General features: G+C 43.7%; 8 protein-coding genes across 8 annotated transcripts; all 8 read left to right on the top strand.

The window, feature by feature from the left end:
* Window positions 1–685: 685 nt before the first annotated feature.
* Window positions 686–3489, top strand: Bfra_006345 (the record flags this gene model as incomplete). Its single annotated transcript, XM_037336718.1, has 3 exons — window positions 686–709; window positions 755–1078; window positions 1282–3489. The coding sequence occupies 3 exons, from the start codon at window positions 686–688 to the stop codon at window positions 3487–3489; spliced, it is 2556 nt and encodes an 851-aa protein (XP_037198084.1).
* A 1951-nt stretch (window positions 3490–5440) lies between these two features.
* Bfra_006344 (putative lea domain-containing protein) lies at window positions 5441–9665 on the top strand (the record flags this gene model as incomplete). The annotated part of the gene is made up of 3 exons (XM_037336717.1): window positions 5441–9067; window positions 9129–9302; window positions 9363–9665. 3 exons carry the CDS (start codon window positions 5441–5443, stop codon window positions 9486–9488), a joined length of 3927 nt encoding a protein of 1308 aa, XP_037198083.1. The 3' UTR covers window positions 9489–9665.
* A 576-nt stretch (window positions 9666–10241) lies between these two features.
* On the top strand, window positions 10242–12400 carry Bfra_006343 (uncharacterized protein; the record flags this gene model as incomplete). Its single annotated transcript, XM_037336716.1, has 6 exons — window positions 10242–10316; window positions 10371–10486; window positions 10543–10644; window positions 10699–10876; window positions 10925–12254; window positions 12309–12400. 6 exons carry the CDS (start codon window positions 10242–10244, stop codon window positions 12323–12325), a joined length of 1818 nt encoding a protein of 605 aa, XP_037198082.1. The 3' UTR covers window positions 12326–12400.
* Window positions 12401–13571: 1171 nt separating this feature from the next.
* Bfra_006342 (putative hydroxyisocaproate protein) lies at window positions 13572–14424 on the top strand (the record flags this gene model as incomplete). The annotated part of the gene is given in 5 exon segments (XM_037336715.1): window positions 13572–13658; window positions 13711–13809; window positions 13855–13926; window positions 13988–14006; window positions 14024–14424. 5 exon segments carry the CDS (start codon window positions 13572–13574, stop codon window positions 14422–14424), a joined length of 678 nt encoding a protein of 225 aa, XP_037198081.1.
* Bfra_006341 (putative glyoxylate reductase protein) lies at window positions 14425–14768 on the top strand (the record flags this gene model as incomplete). The annotated part of the gene is made up of 2 exons (XM_037336714.1): window positions 14425–14628; window positions 14676–14768. The coding sequence occupies 2 exons, from the start codon at window positions 14425–14427 to the stop codon at window positions 14766–14768; spliced, it is 297 nt and encodes a 98-aa protein (XP_037198080.1).
* Window positions 14769–15230: 462 nt separating this feature from the next.
* Bfra_006340 (uncharacterized protein) lies at window positions 15231–15758 on the top strand (the record flags this gene model as incomplete). Its single annotated transcript, XM_037336713.1, has 1 exon — window positions 15231–15758. The coding sequence occupies one exon, from the start codon at window positions 15231–15233 to the stop codon at window positions 15756–15758; it is 528 nt and encodes a 175-aa protein (XP_037198079.1).
* Window positions 15759–16744: 986 nt separating this feature from the next.
* Bfra_006339 (uncharacterized protein) lies at window positions 16745–17071 on the top strand (the record flags this gene model as incomplete). The annotated part of the gene is made up of 1 exon (XM_037336712.1): window positions 16745–17071. The coding sequence occupies one exon, from the start codon at window positions 16745–16747 to the stop codon at window positions 17069–17071; it is 327 nt and encodes a 108-aa protein (XP_037198078.1).
* Window positions 17072–21685: 4614 nt separating this feature from the next.
* On the top strand, window positions 21686–22445 carry Bfra_006338 (uncharacterized protein; the record flags this gene model as incomplete). Its single annotated transcript, XM_037336711.1, has 3 exons — window positions 21686–21802; window positions 21976–22081; window positions 22222–22445. 3 exons carry the CDS (start codon window positions 21686–21688, stop codon window positions 22443–22445), a joined length of 447 nt encoding a protein of 148 aa, XP_037198077.1.
* Window positions 22446–22525: the final 80 nt, after the last annotated feature.

The raw sequence follows: 22525 nt of genomic DNA, 5'->3' as shown, positions 1-22525 counted from the left end.
TGACATTGCACTAAGACTGGGACGACAAGTTGGCTTTTCTGGCTTCATCTTTTCACATGTAGCTATTCATGAATTGTGGCTGGTGAGTGCAAGTATTGCCGCAGACTATTATCCTTGCTAGTTCCACATGAAGAAAAGGGTGTGAGCCTACATCATGTAGGCTACATCATGTGTCGAATCTCGATGGAACATCAAAATTATCAAAGTGTCAAATATGCATTGAAATGTATTATCGCTTTGTTGTATTTGCTCCGAGACACTGAAACACTTTACGATTTCTACCTAGGTAGGTATCTTTGGTTGGTGCGCAATTTGTCTCGTCCATCGGATAGTTTTACACCAACAACAGATCGAAACGGGATCGATGATTCCTAGGGCATCACAGCAAGGCTTCGAACAATCCCCGTAGAATTGCTCCTATTTGATATTGTGGCGTGTAAGCTGAAGGATCAGGTCCAATTAGCTTCCTTAACCTACAAGGTTGCATGTATATATGATGCAAGTTGCTATAGCCATCCACTCTGGGGCCAAACTTCCTTGTTCTACTCTGGGGAAGCCTGTAAGCTCTTGAAAGTTGACGCAATGATGTATTCCAATCAGAACTTGGGTCATAGTTGGTCCCAGCCTTGGTTTTCGGGATACCTTGGAGACAGTGAGATCATTCTTTGCGCATCTAATTACTAAGATGAACACAGCATTTGACTTTAGTGTCATTAACTGTTACACTACTGAAGCCTCTATATACCTGTGAAAGGTATCCGTCAAACTGTCTCCTCACTTTATTGTTCGTTACCAGTGGACGCTTTTAGTCAAGCAACGCACATCTCGCTACGATCCAGATTCCATCCAATTCACATCATCTACGACCGCAAAAATCGAAGAAATGGCAGACACACAAGAAGCTCCTAAGAAAGTCTTGAAGAAGACAAACAAAACTCCAATCAAGAAGAAGCCTTCAACTCCTAAAGCAGATACCTCTTCAGTACCTAGTGAAAAGCCATCAGTTCCAAACACACCAACTGTCCCAAAAGATACCAGCGATGTAACGAAATCCGCAAAGCAGGGCTCTACCACCAAAGTAAGTTTCCTGCTCTGGCTTATATGCCTTCTTTCGCCGACCGTTATACTCCTCTTTGTTTCCGGACAAAATTCCTGGCCTTTACCTCTGGTTCCACCCAAAGAAGGACCTTATCAAAGGGATGAGAAAGAAAGCAAGAGGAAAAAAGAAAGACTGAAAGAATATTCCATTCAAGTCAGAAGGCTAACATTGAAACAACGTAGGCCAAAAAATTCGCACCCAAATTACCAGCAACACCACCAGCTGACAAAAACATACCACACCCTGAAGTGACATCTCCTTCGCCAGCGCCAAAATCCCAAAGCAAGCCAAAGATCAAAAAGTTCAAGAAGCCAGTCGAGAAACCTGAGCCAGTTCCTGAACCGGAGGAGCAAGAGAAAGATGGCGAACAAGATGATAACGACGAATCTGAAAAGGAGGAACCTCAGCCTGAGAAGCCAAAATCTAAGCCCAAGAAATTTTCAAAGCCTAAGAAATCTGAGCCAGAACCTCAACCTGAACAAGACGAACCAGATCATGATGAGGAAGCAGACAACGAGCCTGAACAGGAAGAAGAGCCCGTTGAGCCTGAGCCAAAGAAGGAGGCCCCTCGACCAAAGAAGTTTTCGAAGACCAAGAAACCTGAACCAAAGCCAGAGCCTGAAGAGCAAGATCAGGAATCTGAAGCTGAGCCTGAAGGTGAACAGGAAGAGCCAGAGAAAGTAGAACAAAAGGAAGAAGCACCTCGACCAAAGAAATTTTCAAAGACCAAAAAGTCCCAACCCAAGCCAGAACCCCAAGATCAAAACGAAGAATCCGAGGGTGAGGCTGAACAAGAAGAACCAGTCAAGGCAGATAAGAAGGAGGAACACGATGAAGGCATCGAAATGGCAGATGGTGAGGAAGATGGGGAGGACAATGAAGATGAAGTTGAAAATGAGGGTGAGGTAGATGACGATTCCGATGTCCAAGATGACGAGGAACAAGATGTCAGTGAGGACGAAGAGGATGAAGAGGAGGGAGATGATCAAGATGAGGAAAATGATGAAGAAGAAGAGGAGGAAAATGAATTGGCTGAAGCTATTCCCGATGTCCAACCGGATGTTATTACCTCAGCACCTCCTATCCCAGACGACTTCAAGGAAAGCATCGAGCCTCTCAAGTCAGTAACTAAGTCTGAGCCTACTAAGCAAGTTACAAAGTCTGTCGAAGACGCAAAAGACTCGGTCCCTGAGCCTGCAAAGGAAGCTGCTAAACGACCAAAGAAATTCCTAAGCAAGGCTTCCAAGGCCGCCCAAAAAGCTCAAGGCCAAGTCAATGGTGTTGCAGATGACAACTCTAAGAAGGCTCAAGACACTATCGATAGTAAACCTGGCGCTGATCAAGCCAAGGATACTGCGTCCGGCGCAGTCGACAAAGCCAAAAATGTTGGAGATGAAGCATCCAAAGCATCCAAGGGAGGAGTTGATAAGATTAAAGAGACTACTGAACAAGTCCCAGACGCTGATCAAGCCACCAATACTGTTGATGGTGCAACTTCCAAGGCTCAAGATGCTGGATCAAAGGCAAAGGATAATGTTGAAAAGGCTACCGGCGATGTCAAAAATCCTACCCAAGAAAAAACGGATGAAGCATCCAAGCTCGGTAAAGATGCTGATGACAAGGCCAATGGAGTTGCAGGTGATTTGAAGGACAAGTCTTCAAGTGCCACCGACGGTGCCCAGGATAAACTCGACGATACCAAGTCACAAGTCAACGGAGTTGCTGGTGATGCCAAAGACAAAGTTGGAAGTGCCAAAGATGATACGCAAGAGAAACTTGGCGGTGTCAAAGACACTGCTGAAGAGAAGCTCGATGGCGTTAAGGGCTCAACTGATGATGTCAAAGGTGGTTTACCATCTACAGACGATGCCCAGAAAACTTTAGATGATAGTAGCGAGAAAGCTAAGGGTGCATTGGGAGGGATCCCTGGCACTGACAAGGCTACCGATGCTGTGAATGGAGTCAAGGACCAAGCTGAGGGCGCGACAGAAAGTGCCAAGGACGTTCAAGTTAACATTCCAAATATTAATGACATTGTCGGTAAGAGTATCTCTGTTATCAAAGACGGATACCTTTTTGACGACCAAGGAAATGTTATTGGTCAAGCTACTTCCAACTTTTCAGGCAAGGCAATTGGTTCTTTCAAATCTAAGGAATTGGAGGCCAGAGCAACACAGCAAGTACAATCTATTGGCAACATTGAGAAACCAAAACTCGATGGACCAAAATCTGGAGATCTTGGATCTTTGGCCGGAGCATCGGGACAAAACGCTGATGCTGGTGCTGGAAGTAGTCCAAGTGAAATTTTCTTGGATGTCAAGAGTACAAATGAGGGGATTAGTTTGCAAATCAGAATTCCTACTGCGTTTATGATGAGACCTAGTAATTAGGGTCGGCGCTATGGTTATGGTAGGGTAACTTTTTTTTGGATTGGACGGAAATGTCATGCCAGGTGGTAAAGAGTATGGATGGATGGGTAATTGGATGGTTTGGTATGGTTTAGTCTTTTGAGATTTATGTTTCATTGATGGTTTTCAGCACACGAAATTTACGATTCAAAAGCCAGCGTGTTATTTCAGCGTTTAATATTTATGTATATGTAGCTCTACTGTTCACTCAATAAAAATTGGTAATATTCACGACTTGGTCTAATCTTCTGAATTCACTTGTAATTTGTGATCTTGCTGGAAACTTGGGCTCGATCCAATTCTCATCCAATGGACAAGATGATGGGAAAATTAGTATGTCCTTCTCCATCCAACATGAATAATTGTTACTGTGTCTATATTTGAAACCCCCCTTTTCCAATCTGGTCTTGAATAGCTGCATCTAGACTCTTGTGAGATCTTGGTGGTTCTCGCAAAAAGAACTATGCCGAGGAATCACGAGACCATGAACACGAAAACATGAAGCACGAAATACGCGGATATCTGATACAATACGAGAATCAAATTGTTCTAAGAAACAAGGCAATCATAAAGGAGAGAGGCATATGTAAAACTCGCTCACCCAATAAATCACCCCACGATCCACCACCTAAATCTTGAATGTTCAAATTACACTCGAATATTTACCCATCCAAAAGGAATACAAATGATGTAACCAACAAAAATAACAAAAAATAAATTCCAAGCATAAATCCTGTTACCGAGTCTATAAAAACAAGAACATTGTCGCTTCGACCCGAAATGAAGGGGAAGGCCTAACCGAAATGTCCCCACCAATTTGCATGTGGCGAGTGCTTTGCGCGGCACGGCCCAGCTAAACTCGGTCTAGTGATGTAATCTCCGCGATGTTAATATATCGCACGCGTCTGTATGGTTATAATCACGACACACATTTTTGATAACAGGAAATATTCCTTGCAATGTGGCTAATGAAGCACGTAGCGATTAACCGTTTCGTGTCAGAATACTCAGTGGATGCAAGGGCTCGAATCCAATGGAGAAGTGGAGATACTTTATCAAACCAAGAAAAGAAAAACTGTGGCTTGATGTTGGTGGCGTCTGAACTTTGAAGGAGATGTCTCCTGCAGCTTGCCTTCCTTGTACTGTACGTACTCTATTGAGTGGGACAACGCGGTCGAGGGATTGAGCACTCGGTTCCTGGAGGCGCGTTTTGGATGGCCATTCGGGGCTAGAATTTGCTGGATCGGGAGAGAGTTCTATTACTTGGTTGTAAAACTGGGGGAAGCTATGAGCTTCTTAGATATTGCATGCATCATTAGTTTGATGTCATGTCGATTTCAGGAGAAACCCATGGTTACGAGTTTATGATCTTTTCAGGGTTGCTTTTTGACCATACCAAGAATAAAGCTTGTAACCGCTGTTTTAGCAAATCTATTGTCGATCAAAGGTAGTCTACCGATTCGCGATGCATCAGGATTTTTGAGTACAATGTCGTGGGGTGGTACAAAATAAGCTGACCAATGACGAGCAAGTGTCGACCTCCACTACATTGCCATGGCGAATGCCATGACGCATATTTCCAGGAAAGATGCGGCCTTCCAGCTTTGAGGAATTTCAACATGGTGTGGCTCACCATCCCAGACATTTCAATCTATCAGCTCCAAGTGGCTGACGTATAGAGCCTGGAAGCTGATACTGTGCAGCATCATAGGTCCCAAGCTGTGACGTACTTACATCATATGCAAGCTATCCAAGCTCCTTTGCTTCCAAGTAAACCGGAAATTAGCAGTCTGATATTCCAATACAAGAAGAGCTCACGGGTTCTGTACGAAGCCTATCTTTTTTTCTGTATGACCACTACTTTTGTATAAACAAGACAATACCATAAACTCAACTATTACTACCATTTACAAAGATACCCAAACAACCGATAATGACAGACACCGAAGAGTCCCCAAAGCAAACTTTGAAAACTCCCAAGAGCGCATCTAAGACACCAAAGACTCCAACCAAGACTCCTGCAAAATCACCCGCACCAAAGAGTGTCAAGAAGAACGTTCCTAAAGCTCCATCAACACCAGAACCAGTACAGACCCGCTCAGAACCTCCCGATTCTCCAGAAAGAATGGCCCCATCGGCCATCTCAGACAATGAGGATCACCTCACCAATGGAGAGCAAGAGGAGTACGAGGAAGATGATGAAGGAACCGAGGAAAATGGTGTCGCAGAGGGAGAAGAGGAAGGAAGAGAAGAAGATGATGAGGAAGCCCCAGTAGAAGAAGAGGAAGAACTTACTGAGCGCGATCCAAATGAAGATTCCCGCAATGTTGGAGAGGCCACAGACAAGGCTTCTCAGGCTTCCCATGCTTCAGACGAGAAGGAGGTTGATGGTGTTGTCGATGGCGTCCAAGATAAGGCCACCGAGGCAGGTGAAGATGTCAAGGATAAGGCTTCTGAAACCGGCAAAGATGCCAAGGAAACTACCGAATCCAAGGCTGGAGATGCTAAGGAAACCACCGAGTCCAAGGCTGGAGATGTCAAGGACACTCTCGAATCCAAGGCTGGCGACGTAAAGGAAACTGCTGAGGATACTGGTAAAGAAGCCGGTGCCATCGCAGAAGATACTGAAGCTGCTGGAAAGGTGAATGAGAAGGGTGAAGTCATCGACGACGATGGAAACGTCATTGGCAAAGTCAACGAAGCCGATATTGACGCATCCAAACTCAAGGACAGCATTGTCAATGAGGAAGGAGATGTCTTGGACAAGGAAGGCCAAATCATCGGATCCGCAGACCCAATTGATGATGCCGAAGATGCACTGGGAGAGGTCGCCGATGGAGCCAAGTCACCAGCTGACAGCGCAAAATCGGGTCTCGAAGGAGAGAAGCCAGATCTCAAGGATGCCACCGAGGGTGCCAAAGAAAAAGTTAACGATACCAAATCCAAAGCCGATGATGCTGTTTCGAAACCAGATGCCGATCCAGTCGAAGAGCCAATCATCCCACAATCCAAACTCAAGGGTCCATTCGAGATTCAAGAGTCTGGTGAGATTCTCGATGCTGATAAAAAGGCAATTGGTAAACTCCAAGATGATGTCGATCTCAAATCTTTGGTCGGCAAGCAAGGTGTCAATGTTGATGATGAGGGCAACCTTGTCGGAGAGAACGGTACCATCATTGGAAAGGTCGATTTGCTTCCAGTTGATCAACTCCCTATTCCAGAGAGCGTGAGAGAGCAAATCATGAACGTTGGTGTCGCAGAAGGCGCTAGCCAACTCGGAAGCAAGCTTGGCTCCAAGGTCGAAGGCTCCAAAGCTGATCTTGGTTCCAAGGCAGATCTTGATTCTAAGGCTGATCTCGGATCCCAGGTTCCAGAAGGTGAAGAAGTCAAGGAAGGCGTCGAGGGCACCAAGGAAGGTGTTGAAGGAGCCGTTGAAGAGGGCGAAGAGGGCGCCGAAGGTGCTGTCGAAGAAGGAAAGGAAGGTCTTGAGGGAGCAACTGACGAGGCTAAGGCTAACGTCGAAGGTGCTACTGATGAGACCAAAGAAGACGCCGAAGGTGCCGTTGAGGAAGGAAAGGAAGGTCTTGAGGAGGCAACTGACGAGGCTAAGGCAGATGTCGAAGGCGCTACTGATGAGGCCAAAGATACTGCTGAAGACGTCCAAGAGGAAGCCGAATCCGACATCCCACCTGTCTCCATTCTCGAGGGTCTCAAGGTCAACAAGTCCGGAAAGATTGTCGATAGAGATGGAAACCCAGTTGGTCAACTTGTTGAAGGTGACGCCAAGAAACTTGCTGGCAAGAAGTGCGACAAGGAGGGAAAGATTTATAACGATACCGGTAAGGTCATTGGCCGTGCCGAGCCCCTCCCAGAAGCCGAAGAGAACGGATCATCACCATTTGAAGACTTTCCTGGTGCAATTGTTGAGAAATCTGGCAAGGTCGTTTACGAGGGTCAAGTCATTGGTCAAGTTGTCGAGGGTGATGTCAAGAAGATGATTGGCAAGACTGTCGATGAGGACGGTGACATCCTTGACAAGAATGGCAACGTCATTGGAAAGGCAGAACGTACCGAAGAAGAGCCAGAGCCAGAGCCAGAAGGACCAGATTACTCTGTCCTTTTCGACAAGAAGGTGAACAAGCTCGGAAATGTCACTGATGACTCTGGTCGTGTTGTTGGTCGCATCATTCAAGGTGCTTTGAAGAACATGATCGGTCGTCGATGTGACAAGGACGGTGCTATCTGGGGTGACAGCGGAAAGAAGATTGGCCAAGCAGAGCCAATCCCAGAAGCAGAGAAGGAGGAACTCAAAGAGCCAGCACCATTTGAGGACTTCCCAGATGCTACCGTTGAGTCCAACGGCGATGTTGTCCACAATGGCGAAGTTATTGGCAAGGTCATCGAAGGTGATGCCAAGAAACTCAAGGGCAAGAAGGTTGACGCAGATGGAGATATTTTGTCTGCCAGCGGCAACGTTCTTGGTAAGGCTGAAAGATGGGAAGCCCCTGAAGCCGAACCAGAACCAGAAGTCGACAACTCTTCCTTGGCTGGAAAGCGTGTCAACAAAGCCGGTAACGTTGTCAACAAATCTGGAGAGATCTATGGTCGCGTCGTTGAAGGTGATATTAAGCAACTCGCTGGTAAAATGTGCGATAAGCAAGGTTTTGTCAGAAATGAGGGAGGAGATGTCATTGGAAAGTGCGAGGTTGTTCCAGAGGGTGACCGTGAAGGTTTGAAGGAAGGTCCTTTCACAGACTTCGACGGTTGCACTGTCAACAAGGAAGGTAAAGTTGTTACCTCATCTGGAGAAGTCGTTGGCCGATTGGTCTCTGGCGATGCCAACGTTCTCTTTGGTCGTGCTGTTGATGATGATGGCGAGATTGTTGATAAGAACGGCAACGTGCTTGGTAGAGCTGAGAGATGGAAAGAGGAGGAAGTGCAGAAGGACGTCAGCCCAATGGCTGGCCGCAAAGTTAACAAGGAGGGTAATGTTGTTGACGAGAACGGTGATATCATCGGTAAATTGACAACTGGTGAGCTCAAGCTTTGCGCAGGCAAGAAAATTGATGACGACGGAGATGTTGTCGATCAAAAGGGTAACTCACTCGGACACGTGACTCTTCTCGAGGATATCGTTGAAGATGAACCCGAGCCAGAGGCAGAGCCAGAGCCAGAACCAGAGGTAGAAGAGCCTGAGGCTGAGCCAGAGGAGACTGAGGAAGAGAAGAAGAAGAGAGAGGAAGCTGCACTCGATGAAAAGATTTGTGGTCAGATGACCTACTGCGTCGAAGATGCCCTTGGCAAGATCAAGCCAGTTCTGAAACAGATTATTTCACACATCGACAAAGCCGAGCGTACACCAAAGGATGAGCTTGATGAAGAAGATCTTGTCAACAAGGTCAAGCCACTGATCGAAGAAGGTGGACGTATCCTTTCTGAGGCTAATTCCTCCATTCGTGCTCTTGACCCCGGTGGAAGACTCGCTTCTCAGGCCAAGGCTAAGACAGCAGCTCATGAAGCCACTCCAGCAGAGTATCATCTCGCTGATTGTCTCAAAGAGGTACGTTCTCTCTATGTTTAATACGCTCATGACATGAACATTCACTAATCATTATTTATAGCTTACCGGCACTGTCAGTGAGACCATCGAGAACGCCAAGAGAAAGATTGAAGGCATGCCACATGCCAAGAAAGAAATCAACCCTCTATGGAACCTTCTTTCAGAGCCACTTGCTCAAATTCTCGCCGCTGTTGGCTTGCTTTTGAGCGGTGTTCTCGGATTGGTTGGTAAATTGGTAAGTTATCACGTGATCTCATTTACCTCTTTTCTAAACAGATGCTAACAACTTTTACAGCTCAGCGGACTTGGTCTTGGAGGCTTGCTTGACAACCTTCTCGGAGGTCTTGGTCTTAAGGGACTGTTGAACGGCCTTGGACTTGGAATGGTGGTTGATTCCATCACTGGCAAGAAGAAGAAATAAACGATTTGACGAATCTTACGAGCGGTCTGCTTTACGAATTACTTCAAAATGTACATGTATTTTATAGCGGTCTTGGATATTCGGAATATTGGTCTGTAATTTCTTTCCTCTTTAATGTTTAGCGGACTTTTTGGTTCTTTCTGTATTTTAGCAAAAATTTATAATGATGTTCACAAATTTTGAGATGTTTGAGATGGATTTGTTGTGAGATTTCATCGGTCTAAGATAAGTTCCACCATTAGTGAATATAAGACCTTAATATTCCGATTTCGAATCTGAATTGGAATGTTGACAACTCCTCAACAATTTGGTCGATTTGCAACTCATCTCGCCTTCGTCTTTTCCGTGCTCGCCAAGATTGTAAAATCACGTGCATTGGCAATAACATCGCCTTCCTTTGGTGTCCATATCTTCCTTTTCATCCCGCGTCTGTCAATGAAAATCCCATGACCGTCAAAGTAAGGACAGCGATATTCCTTGTATGTCGAGCTGAAAATGACGTATATGGCGGTAAGGATAGATAAACTTTATGAGATCATCCATGAAGAAATGCATGTGAATGTGAAAGTTTAAAACCCTGAATTGGTGCTTTGCGGTTTCCATGATTTCTAGTGGCTTTCTCACACTAACGACCTCACATCCATCTACGAAGCAAGATGATCATATCCATATTAATACTTGGAGCCCCATACTGTCGTGGCTGATCGTTTTCTTCATGACATTTTATTAGTAATTCACTCGTACGACTTTACAATGAAGCGAACACTGCTTCTATGTTTTATCCATGGGTTCAAGGGTAATGGAGAGACCTTTTATACGTTCCCTCAGGTAAGCCAACAATATAATCCGTAGTTTGGATAAAGGTACTGACCCTCGAGATAGAACCTCCAGAAAAGTGTAGCAGATAAGCTACCAGATGATGATGTTGAACTTCTTATATATCCAAAATATGAGACGAGAGGTGACCTGCTGGACAGTACCGATCGATTTCTTGAATGGTATGTGGCAATAACTAGAGCTTTCGAATTATTTGTTAATCAAATTGACTTCATAGGCTGAAAGCAAAGGTTATGGAAGTTCGGAAAGAGAAGACCGAAGCTCCATGGCCACCAAATGACAGATCTGTGGGTGTCATCTTGGTTGCACATTCAATGGGGTAAGAACCAGCTCTACCACCGTAACCTTGCATTTGTACTGACAATGTGTTCAGAGGGTTTGTAGCATCCGATGCACTATTTTCCATTCTTAATGATCATCATGATAAGGAGGACGAGGACTCCAATCATGTCATATTTCCTCTTATCCAAGGAATTCTTGCTTTTGATACCCCCTACAATGGTCTTGCTCGTTCCATGTTTGTCTATGGTGCTTTCTCACAATATAATAAAGTAAGAGCCAAATTCTCTCTGGTTCGGTGAGTACTGACTTTGATGCAGGTTAGCAATATCTGGAATGTAATGTCAGCTGCGTCAGCTGGCCTTATTAGTGCTAGATCCCTAGGAACCATGACTGCGAAACAAGCTGCCAGACAAGCAGGAAGCTCCTTGACAGCTACAACCAGGACTGCAAGTCCAGGATGGAAGATCTGGGAAGGGATTGCAGTAAAATCCGGTGTTGTAGGAGCAATTGCGGCCGGTGGTGTAGCGGCGTACAGAAATCGTGAGACTATTATCTCAGGCGTCAAGAATTTGAACAAGAACTCTTTCAAAGATGGAGCGGAGCAAGGTTACGATGCATTGGGACAGGGGCTCGCATATATCAATCGAGATAGCGTCGGTCAATCTTTCGCATGGTTGTCAAGCCACCTCAAGTTTGTAGGTGCTTTGATGAGACAAAAAGAGATGGTCCAGAGACTCGAAAGACTGTCCAAGATTGAAGGAGTTGGAATTAGAAATTTCTATACTTCATTGGGAGAAAACGGATACTGGACAGGTGGATATTTTGTTCCGGAGAGAACTTTCTCTGCAATACCTGCACCAGGACAAAAGTCTCACGATCTTTTCATTCGAACTGTGAATGGGGCAGTCGAGGATGAAGTTCAAGCTCATATGAGTATGTTCAAGCCACAAACCAACGATAATTATGATACAATGTCGGAACAAGCAAGAGATCTAGTTGTTGAATGGTTCCAAGCCGACAATAAACTCGTGGATATTCCTCCACCGCCAGAGCCTTCTCCAGATGCTACACCGGCGAAAGATGCTATAGATGTGCAGGCAGAAGATGGTGAGATGGCAACAGCTACAGAATCCGAATCGATTCCTAATTTAGACATGGACGGAGTCGATGACTCGCCTCTTGATATTGTGGCTGCGGCTGCATCGATTCCACTGCCAGACATCCAAGAAAATGATCTTGATACAAAGCAGCGAGAATCGTATCTTCAAAGTCTTTACCGGATTTCTCAAAGAGCAGGATCTGGTGTATCTGGATACGCATCTGCTGCAGGATCTGGTCTCACTGGCGCAGCTTCAACAGGCCTAAAGGCCGGAGCAGCTATTCCCACTTATGCATCCAAAGGAGTTAGCTCTTTCTGGAGCTCAAATAAGGCCAAGAAGACAGAGACTGACGGACCTGTGGAGGAGCAAGAACCAAGTGAATCTGTAACCATTGACGCCGATGATGATGTGAGAACTGAAAATAAGAAGGGATCTGTATGGACATTTGGTTCATTGTTTTCGTCGAAGAAGAAAGGTGAAGAGGGTGAGGAGGCTGTTGATGAGAATAACGATGGTAGAATGGATGAGTCGAAAGTGGACAATCATAGTGAGTTCAGTCGATTAGTTGCGACATGGTCAATAGTTCCCTAACTTTTTCTAGGGACTCAACTGCAGTGATTTATTTTGGTTTCTCAATGTTTGGGAGTACGAGTATACGATTATGTAGCATTGTTTTCTTGTAATGATTCTTTATAATTATGGCAAATAATCATTGGTTCCTTTAAGCCCACTTGAAAAAGGGGCCTTTCGGTTGTGACATTGGCCCTTTGATCATTGTGTTAGTGAATACTGGGTAGGAAGTTTTGCTTTCGCACTGTTAGCATGCAGTGTCACTCAAGATCATCAATCATGCATGTGAAATTTAGTATTCTGAATGGACGATACCCAAGAACCAGATACGCAACATAACAATTTGCCGGTCTAAGCCGAATCAATGGAGTTCTACATTTTGACGGTGAATATCCAAAATTCAGATATGCAACGCAACTTCTTATCTACTTCAAGCACGTAATCATCCTCCTCCTCTGGGGAGTTCAATTGTACATAAATATATACTTGAAACTCTCTCAACGATGACGCTATTCTCGTGAAGCCTCTAGACTTAATTAAAGTTGATGCGAGGTTGAGTTTGAGGTTGCAATGGTTGGAGCTCACAGAGTATGCTTTAGTGTGGATCTCATCTTATCTTATCTTATCGACATTTTCATCAGCTAAATATCACAGCGTCGAAGGTAAGATTGTCTCGGACCTCGGATATACTCCGGTCATAGAGTACTCACTCTCTTGTAGTCAATTTGATATTCATTCACGCAATGAAGTTTTTCAGGCTGTTTGTCAATTCATTCTTCAACTACTCTCCCTCAAAGCCATCCAATGGAGGTCAGAATGGATGATGATTAGCAGGAACACCATTTGCTTGCTACATTTGCAAGCTTGCAATTTGTAAGGCAGGCAAATGTCGCTCGCTGTGCAAATCGTGGGCGTCTTCATCGTCTACATCTCCACGCGGTTGCGAAGTCACTAATTAACGAGACGGTAGTGAAGAGTGATTGAATACTAATCGAAGATTACATGAGCCTCAATAATCCGTAAGATCTTATTCCACTCACTACCTTACCTCGGTCAAGACGCGTGCGCTCAACTGGGCTCGTCGCGCACTGCATATACGATCGGTGCATCCACAAATCCAACTGTTAGGCATGATCAATCTATTTACCACAAGACACTTCAGCTGAACATTGGCTCGTGGATAGATTAGCAAGATGTTCATCTCATTGCTTTTCTAACTATCCCTCTCAAATTTTCACTGCATTTTAATCCCACGGAGAGCTTGTCACTTTGACAACCAATCTTGACAGCCGTGATGGATTTGCCTAAAGTGCTGCTCATAGGAACAATTTATTGTGCATCTTCGGAATGGAACAATTTATCGGATATTGCGGAATTAATTGTGAGTATTCATTTGTTACGAAAATGTTAGCGATGCTCATTTGAGATAATAGCATCTGAATGATGGAAACAGAGATACTTTTCGCAATAGTTGCCATTCTGGGCATTATGATGGAGTGGTAGTAACAATAAGATGTGAAGATGCTTACAAAGTACGTGAGCCTGCATTTTCAGCCGACGTGGGCTTACTGAAATAGTACACTGGCCGCTTTGACACCGATCTTATTCAATCTCTGCCAAAATCGGTCAAATTCATATGTGCTCCTCAGGTTGGCTACGATCAAATTGATATCAATATCTGCACTATTCAAGGCAGAAAAGATGGCAAAGTGCCTATTTCGAATGATTGGTAACATATCCTCACAGGCATCGCCGTTTCAAACTCCCCAGCGAATATTGGTAATGCAACAGCCGATGCTGCTATGTACCTTTTGCTCGGTGCTTTACGCCGATCATGGATTTCTTCTTTGTCCATCCGAAATGGTCAATGGCGTGGGTATGCTGGGCTAGGACATGATCCGGAAGGAAAGGTTCTGGGGATTCTCGGCATGGGCAATATTGGTAGTGTAGTAGCCAAACGTGCCGCAGCGTTTGACATGCATATTCAATATTACAGCCGCAATCCTCTTCCGCGGAAAGGACACCTCCAGTTGTCAGATATGTTTCCTTTGAAGACCTTCTCAGGACAAGCGATATTATTTCAGTACACCTTGCACTCTCGGATGATACTAGCTAGGTACACGCTCGGCTCGAACGAATTTGCATAAATGAAGGATGGAGCCATTCTGATTAACACTTCTCGTGGGTCTATAATTGATGAGCAAGCTTTGGTTGACGCCCTTGAGTCTGGTAAACTATACAGCGCTGATTTGGATGTTTTTGAGAATGAGCCTCAAGTACATTCGAACCTGCTAGCAAATGAGAATGTTGTCCTGACTCCGCACATGGCTGCTGGCACTGTCGAGACAATTGTAAGCACCAATAATTTCGGTTACTTTCTTCGACTAACGCAAAGTAGCACAAATCAGAAGTTCTTGCCATGTCTAATGTTCGGAACGCACTTCAGCATGGGACGTTATTGACGCAAGTTCGTGAACAACGAGCTGAATAAATATTCAATCCCTAAAATCGGTGACAATATTTGATGGCTTGCAGATGATTGCCGCATGAGAAAAGCTTGAATATCGGCACAGCTTTTGACTATTAGGGGTTTCTTCGTATTTCTTGCAAGGTAAACAGTAACAGGGTAGACGAATGAAGAAATGACTTTCAACATAAGTGCATGATACGAGGCTCTGTGCAGTTTGTAAGACCATAATTATTCAGGCTTAATTGACGCACCTGCAAAAAACCAATTTCTTTGACAAATGGTAACCACCTATGGTAGTATTCGATTCTGCTTATTCTAGATCCTAGGGTCATCGCGAAATCTTCGGTACAAGGCCATAAATTTCCATAAATAAGTCTACAATTCCTCATTTGCAAAGATATTTCTATTCTCAGATTACAGACCCAATTCGATTGGAATTCTCGAAGACTACGGCCGCAAAATCAGAGTAGCAAAACAGCAAAGATGACTCGCCTAACATCTAAATTCTTCCTCTTTACGATCGTATCTCTCGCGATTGCTTCTCCACTGAATCCCGCTGTGGAAATCATCGCCCGGACTGCAGCACCCCAAGACGATACACCAACCACAACCATTACAGCCACTACAACTGATTTGCCTACCACCACTGAGGTACCCACTACAACTAGTACCCCTACAACTAGTACCACATCCTCCGCCGCAATCGCTACGAAAACTATCGACGGTTGCAATGTTCAAGGTATAGCCGACACAGCACTTGCGGCACGGTATTTCGGATCAGCCTCTTACGCCGACATTCTGAAATGTCAATCGACTTGTCGTGGTGTAACAGCATGTATATCATACTCATGGACGCCCTTGAATAGTAACTGCACGTTGTATAATTCATGGATGGATGACTTTAACACGGGTGATACTTCGGGCTATGTGCTATTGAGTGATGATAGTGGGACTTTCTTTTCGGATAAATATCCGAGTGACGGGAGCGATTTTTGTTACAGTGCTATTTAAAGAGAAATAGGCGGATTGTAAAGGAGTGTTTCCTGAAGGTAGTAATACGAGTGGAGACATAAGTCACTTTAGGGAATAAGGTCTCAAGTCCCTCACATGCTAGAAAAAGAGGGATATAATTGGCTCGATCATGATTAGATTCTTGTTAAAGATATCAAACATTGTCCGCAGACTCTGAATCTTCTGGTTCCACCACACGAGTCACTCAGAGTAACCTTACGGCGATTCGCTTTGTTCTTTTTTTTTTCAATTTATCATATCGTTCAATCCTCTTGGCGGAACTGTGGAAATTGTCCGAAAGGTCACGTGAAACTCACGTTATTTCTTCTTTCGCTCTAACCAATCATTCACCAGACTAGTGGTAAGCAAGGCTTGCAACAAGAATTCATCACATAGGTCTCTAAAAGCAAGTTTCTTATGACAATCTATGTGGCTGTGACCTCGGGTCGACCTTCCTTGCCCCATTTGCGACCCTCTTCATCACGATCTCATGCATAATCTAGATCCCGTACCCATTCTTTCTATAAATTACGTCAATCTCACTCCTCCCTATCATCAGACTACCCCACCATTGATGTCTGACAGGTGTTACTCATGACATGCGTTCTAGAAGACCGTTGGTTGGACCCTCCAACATCCCAGTCATTTTTAATATACGATCTACGTCAGGGTCCAACATGGATCCTAGCCTTGATTTTTGGAAAAAACAGGAAAATCCTGAAATTGCCATCGACCCAAGATCGAGAAGATGATGGAAGTGATCCACCATTTGTGGCGTCAATATGCATATGCCAACACGGGGTTTAGACGAGAATAGTTGGGTTGGAGAACTATATATCTGGGGGCTTTCTGCCGGGTAATTTCTCCTTCTCAACATCAACGAACAAATCATCTGCAAATATACATACGATTTCTACATCTCAAAATCAAACACTAAGTCCCTCCTCCAAATCAAATCAAACCCAACCCCTCAAACCAAAATAATCATGTCTCAAGGTGGGGGACTCCTCGGCGGACTCGTCGGCGCACTCGATAACACTCTCACAGGCGGCGCCCAAGCCAATGGACAAGGCGGCTTACTCGGCGGAGTCGGCGGTGCCCTCGGCAAGACAACTGAAGGACTCGGAAACACATTGAACACTACTGTTCGCGGCGTTGGTGATGTAGCTGGTGGCGCTACCAACACTGTTGGCAATGTTGCCGGCGGAGCTACTGGTGCTTTGGGTGGTGTCCTTGGAGGTGTCACTGGTGGAGGAAGCGGTGGAAGTGGTGGTCAACAATTGAACGCTTGGGGAGAACCAATCAAGAAGTAAAGTGTTGACCAATATGGCACAACACATTGCTTGGGATACAAGATAATGAATTGGGATGGATTAGATGGGAATACTTTATACAAGAGTGGAACTGGAGCGAGGATCGTTTGTTTTTCCGACACAAATTTGGTTGGTCGTTGACCTGAGAATGGTTTTTGATGTTTTTTGAACTGTAGATTGCGATATTTGTGGTCACAGTACTGTTTTATGATAATGAAATTCATTACTTGTTTCGTCATATGATAGCTCTATAAGTTATTGTAATCGTATTCCATTTATGCAAGTTAGTTAGTGGAAGTTGCTATATTATTCCAAGACTTTAGAACTAGATTGGATGAACAAATCCTTGCTGAATCTGTTCAACAATTCGTTTTCCTTTTTCTTAAAGTTTAATTGAAATTTATATCCGAATGTCGAATTGTGGGATTCCGCTAAATAATCTATCATTCAGTGAATCTAGTATATTCATTGAGAGGAAGAATGTGAATCCTCAGAAATCATCCTAAGTCATACAACCTTCGCAACAACATGCTCAACCACAGTAGTTCGCACACTATCAGTAAACCCGCACGAAATATTGCTCACAGGAAGTATATACGAGCAAGTAGGACTAGGCGCACAAAGACCATCGCCCTAAAACATCCACTCATTAGTATGCAATAAAGCCTACATGTTCAGCACCACTCTCCTTCTATGAACTTACCCCAAGACAACAATCGAGTACTTTACCACTCTGGTCTAGTTTGGCGGAGAATTGAGGGATGGTTTTCTTGCTCACAGTCGCTGAAGCAACGAATAATCCCACCCTAGCGTCGTTTTTCGGCAGCCCGGTACCATTCGTATTCGCTTGATATTTCTAGAAAAGTTCTGTATTGAAGATTCTTTCTCATAATATCTATAGAGTCATTGTTGGCTTGAGAAGGATACGAAAGACGTAGCACCTACGAGCTGTAGGTCCTAAATCTCTATATTGTATTCTGTCTAAAGAGCTAACTAATCTACAGATAATAGGCACTAAATAAGGGCTATCGATAAAGCTAGTCTCTTTCGCGTTCGCTTAGTTAAGTACAGTAGCTATTGAATTGAAGTCATCCACCTACGTTCATACAATTATTGATAGGTAGAAATGATTATTTTTGGTGTAGATTGCTGATCCAAAAGAGGGGTGGTCCGAAACTGGGGTACTCAACTTGTAAACGAGTGCCATTATACCTGCGGAATTATATTATAGCCGTTCAAGATCCTTTTCTTACCGTTACAGGCTTTAAGAGCACGACTGAACAAAGTGACACAGTCTACAGTATTCATGCATTATTTGCGTTCCTCTCATGAGGTGGCTAAAAGTAGGAGTAAGAGGGGAACACATTCAATAGAACAACTAGTAACTCCTTCCTAGGTCTAAAATTGAAGTTTCTTCTCCAATATCGCTCCACATCTACATGCCTTCTGAGCCTATCGCCCAGGCCACTTCTTCATATCTCCTCAATTTGCTTTCTCCTCTAGCGCTTCTGATAACGAACGACGGTGTGGCGTGTTTGGTCTAATTATCCAAATCTTGTTAAATATTCAATCTTTACAACCGGAAAGCGAAAATCTTACTGTCTATAGAAATAGTAGCAAAGGTATGCGCTGAAGGATATCTGGGACAAAAGTATGCCATCTGCATTTGATTTGTCGACATTGATGAATATCGGTAACACAAGTGAGAAGAGAAGGATAGGCGAAATTATATATGGCAGGGACTGCTCGATTTTAATGAATAGGGGTGGCAATTGGAATTCTCTGTTATTCAATTAGGTTCAATATACGTTTGGGTGTTCAATTCTCAGATGGATCAGGGATAAGTGAGGACTCACGGCATCTTGATAAAATATATGAATGTAATGCTTTATTTGATTGAGTAGATAACGATACTTGCAGAAATGCAATATATACCTATAGCTCAGGTCTGCTTGGATGACAGGTTAGACAGACGGGCTATCATCGGCGAATCTATACGAGAATTGCTCCGCTTGGAACCACAGTCACCAACTGTTGGAGAAAACCCTTCAAATATGGGGCAATAAACGACTGTCTAAGTTACCAACTTCCTAATTTGAAAGAACCTACTCAATGCTACTTACAGCACAAAGATTATAGGACACGAGAGCATATCGCGTATGAACCGAGCTTAAGCTAAACTTTGTGGGGTTTAAGCTTCCTAGTTTGAGTTAAGATCTGTCTCAACTAATTGAATCAATTGATGTAACGGATAACAATTTTTCCCAGAAACCCGTTTTTGTATATGCGAGGAAGTTTTGTCTACAAGGTCGTAGAATTAAGCTTATTAGTCTCTCGAGTTGACACGGGATGCATCCGACCGGATTCAATTAAGCCTGGTCCCGCTAGTTAGTTCCACTCAGGCCCGCTTTAGCGGCATAATTAGGCCAAGCACTTTGTTCAAAGCATCGAAAAAGACAGTCACGCCGGGGACAGAAAACACCGCACATTCAAGAGACAGTCATGTTTCAAAATTATGTATTAAGTCAATTGATTGCTACTCTGATATGAAATTCAGATAGAGTCCTTAAAACATATTGCATGTTAATAATTATCTAGATTTCCTACACTCGCTTCATAATTAGTGATACAATACAGTATTGAAGTGAAGAAGCTTTTATCGTTTTGTGATTTTGGGGAGATTCGGTGTGCAGTTTTTGTCCGCCTAGGGCGTGACAGTCTCCTGTCTTTCTGTGGAGTGGTGGCCGAAGTTGATCGGTGCGATCTAAAGTCCAGCTAACAATTCGGTCCGAGCCGCCTGCACCCGCGTGTGAGTGGGGACAGAAGGTGTAGTCAAAGGGCGTTACTTGCATGACTTATTAATTACCTAGGTGGGGTATAAAAGAGATCGACAGTTGTATCATACTTTCGGATCAACACAACTCATTCCTCACTTGTAAAACTTGTCTTCTGGCATCTATTGTGGAAACTCTTCAACAATAACTCACACTAAGCTTTTTTGAGCCCTCGCTCTTACCGGGCCGAAGCTTATTCTACAGAACTTTCATTTTCTTCCGACTGAAAATAAAGGGAATAAGAAACGGTAGAAATCCCATAGCAACATTCCATGTATTGATATCTCAACTAGCACGTGACAAACCGAAATAGCACTCTTTTGTTACACCATCGCTAAGCTTATAGGGAGAATCTTATTGAAAAGTTGTTTAGGGTGAGTTCTTGTTGGTGAATTGATCCAGGTATTGGAATACTACTGGAATCTTCACATGTCAATAAGGAACTACAGCCCTTGTCGGAAATCATTCCTCTTATATCATAGCTCTCAGGGTAAAACAGAATCTAACAGACGTATTACCCTCTTGTTATTATATAATTTGTATTTGCTGGAGTATTTGCTTCAATGTCCGGTAAGGATTGTGCTTCGTAAGGATATCGGTATTAGCTCGTGCTAAGGAGTGGAGGGCACATCCATATAGGCGGAAGTTTATTTAAATGCCCATGCAAGAAGAGGCTTACCTCCTCAAAGGTTGGATGCGGGGCAATCGGAAGAATCATCCGTAGACAGTGGTTAAGTGGTTAATTGAGGAGCAAAGCTACCAGAATTTTGGAAGCGGAACTCACATTTCAACGGACTAGTTTTTTCTCTGGCTATTTGTACATATAATGCAAATATAAATCGAAATTCTCAAGAACTCAAAACTAAAAAACTAAAAAAAGAAGAAATTAGTATCAGTGACTTCACTCTAGCCAGAAACACAGCTCAAATAACCTAAATACAGATTGGAATGGACTTATAACAGCTTTGACAAAAACAACCTCTCGAATATCATGCTTAAATATTCTAATAGTACAAGCGGAATTGTGGTAGCGGACGCTGTGGGTGAGGCAATATGATTCTAGTATCCCGTAATTTAGCAGATGCATTTTCTAGTGCTAAGTTCTACTTGATTCCCATCGTAACTTCGGTGACACACTTATCATTGAACAAAAGGTGCTTCTTGATTTAGACATTGGTTATCAAACCGTCGGTATCAAAATGAATTGTATGGGTTAAAAGATACATTCTTTCGCAGTAAGAGTACCTAGCACACAAGGACCGAGAAAGAGCCAACATATTGATTAGTTCTAAAGCCTACTCACCTGAAAGCTTGGCTGTTATTTTGTACAAATACCAGTAGCTCGTCCACGATATTGTCATTTCATTACAGCTCTCTCCACTACATTACTATTGCCACTAGAACATTATCGCCAGCGCAATTACGCTTTCGCACTCTTCTTCATATCTAGCTAAACATGCGTATCACAACACCAGTCCTCCTCGCAATGATTTGCATAACATCAGTCTACTCGCTTGCAATTGACGGTCCTTCAACAATCAATGGGCAACCGATGTGACGGCAACGGAGTCAAGTCATAGTGATAGAATGAATCAATTATCGTAACTAGAGAATAACAAACTACTGTACAAAGAGTGAGCCTGAAGAGGGCTTTTATAGGTCCTATCGGATAGGGCCAGGATAGGACCAAGATAGGACCAAGATTAGGCGAAGTGATTTGCCCTGCCTGGTGGGGTAAATGGGTGACTAATCAAGGCTTAAGGCCGAATCGTCACAACCGATGCCAGAAAGATGGATTAGATATGATTTGACACCTATCAACACAACAACTTCTGGCACTTCTCTCGTTTCTCGCACAAATGTCAGGGTCTGTGAGCGAGTCCTGACAATAATTACTGTTAGTAAAACCTTATATTTCCTTTAATAACTTTTAGGGCACCCAATAGGCTGAAATACACACTCCGATCTTTGTAAGACGTTCTACAAAGTCTTCAGATTTACTTGAGAACTGTCCACGGAGCTATAAACGCTCATCTTTTCGTGGCTCAAGCGATACTGATTCTCGTAAAGCAATGCCTCACCATCGTCAATATCGTTGTCACTCTCTCCGATACCATCGGAGCCGCGATTAAGTCTCTTTCAGACGCAGGTAGTTGCGGCAAGTCTTCTGGTTCATGTAAGTCATTTTCTGTTATAGAATCCGTTTCTTTCCCAACAAACAGGAGTTGTGAAGATATCTCAAAAGCTGCAATCCTAATTATCTGGTGGAAAAACAAATCGGACTTGAAAAGTAACTGTGTTCTAACTTTAATTCAGTGGACGGTGTTTCTTGGGTGTATTATGCGACTGGTAGAAACTGTGACACAACTGCAGAAGTCAAAACTATCCAGGGAGCTATCAAACAACACTTAATAACCACCGACGGAAATTCTCTGTGTTCCACAGAATGTCTCGATCTCACCCACTCAGGTACCTGGAGCGGCTTCCTCCTTATCCCTGTGGTAGCAGAATCCGTGGTTGACGAAGTGATCCTTTCGTAATTGCCATAAATTCTACAATACCTTCATTATATATTGAATAAATCGTTTTTAAAGTATTAATATGATTAATCTAAATCTCT

Source organism: Botrytis fragariae, assembly GCF_013461495.1.
Source record: "Botrytis fragariae strain BVB16 chromosome Unknown tig00000000, whole genome shotgun sequence".
NCBI classification, from domain to species: domain Eukaryota; kingdom Fungi; phylum Ascomycota; class Leotiomycetes; order Helotiales; family Sclerotiniaceae; genus Botrytis; species Botrytis fragariae.
The sequence above is the reverse complement of the archived record's forward strand: the minus strand, read 5'-3'. Positions and strand labels throughout refer to the sequence as shown.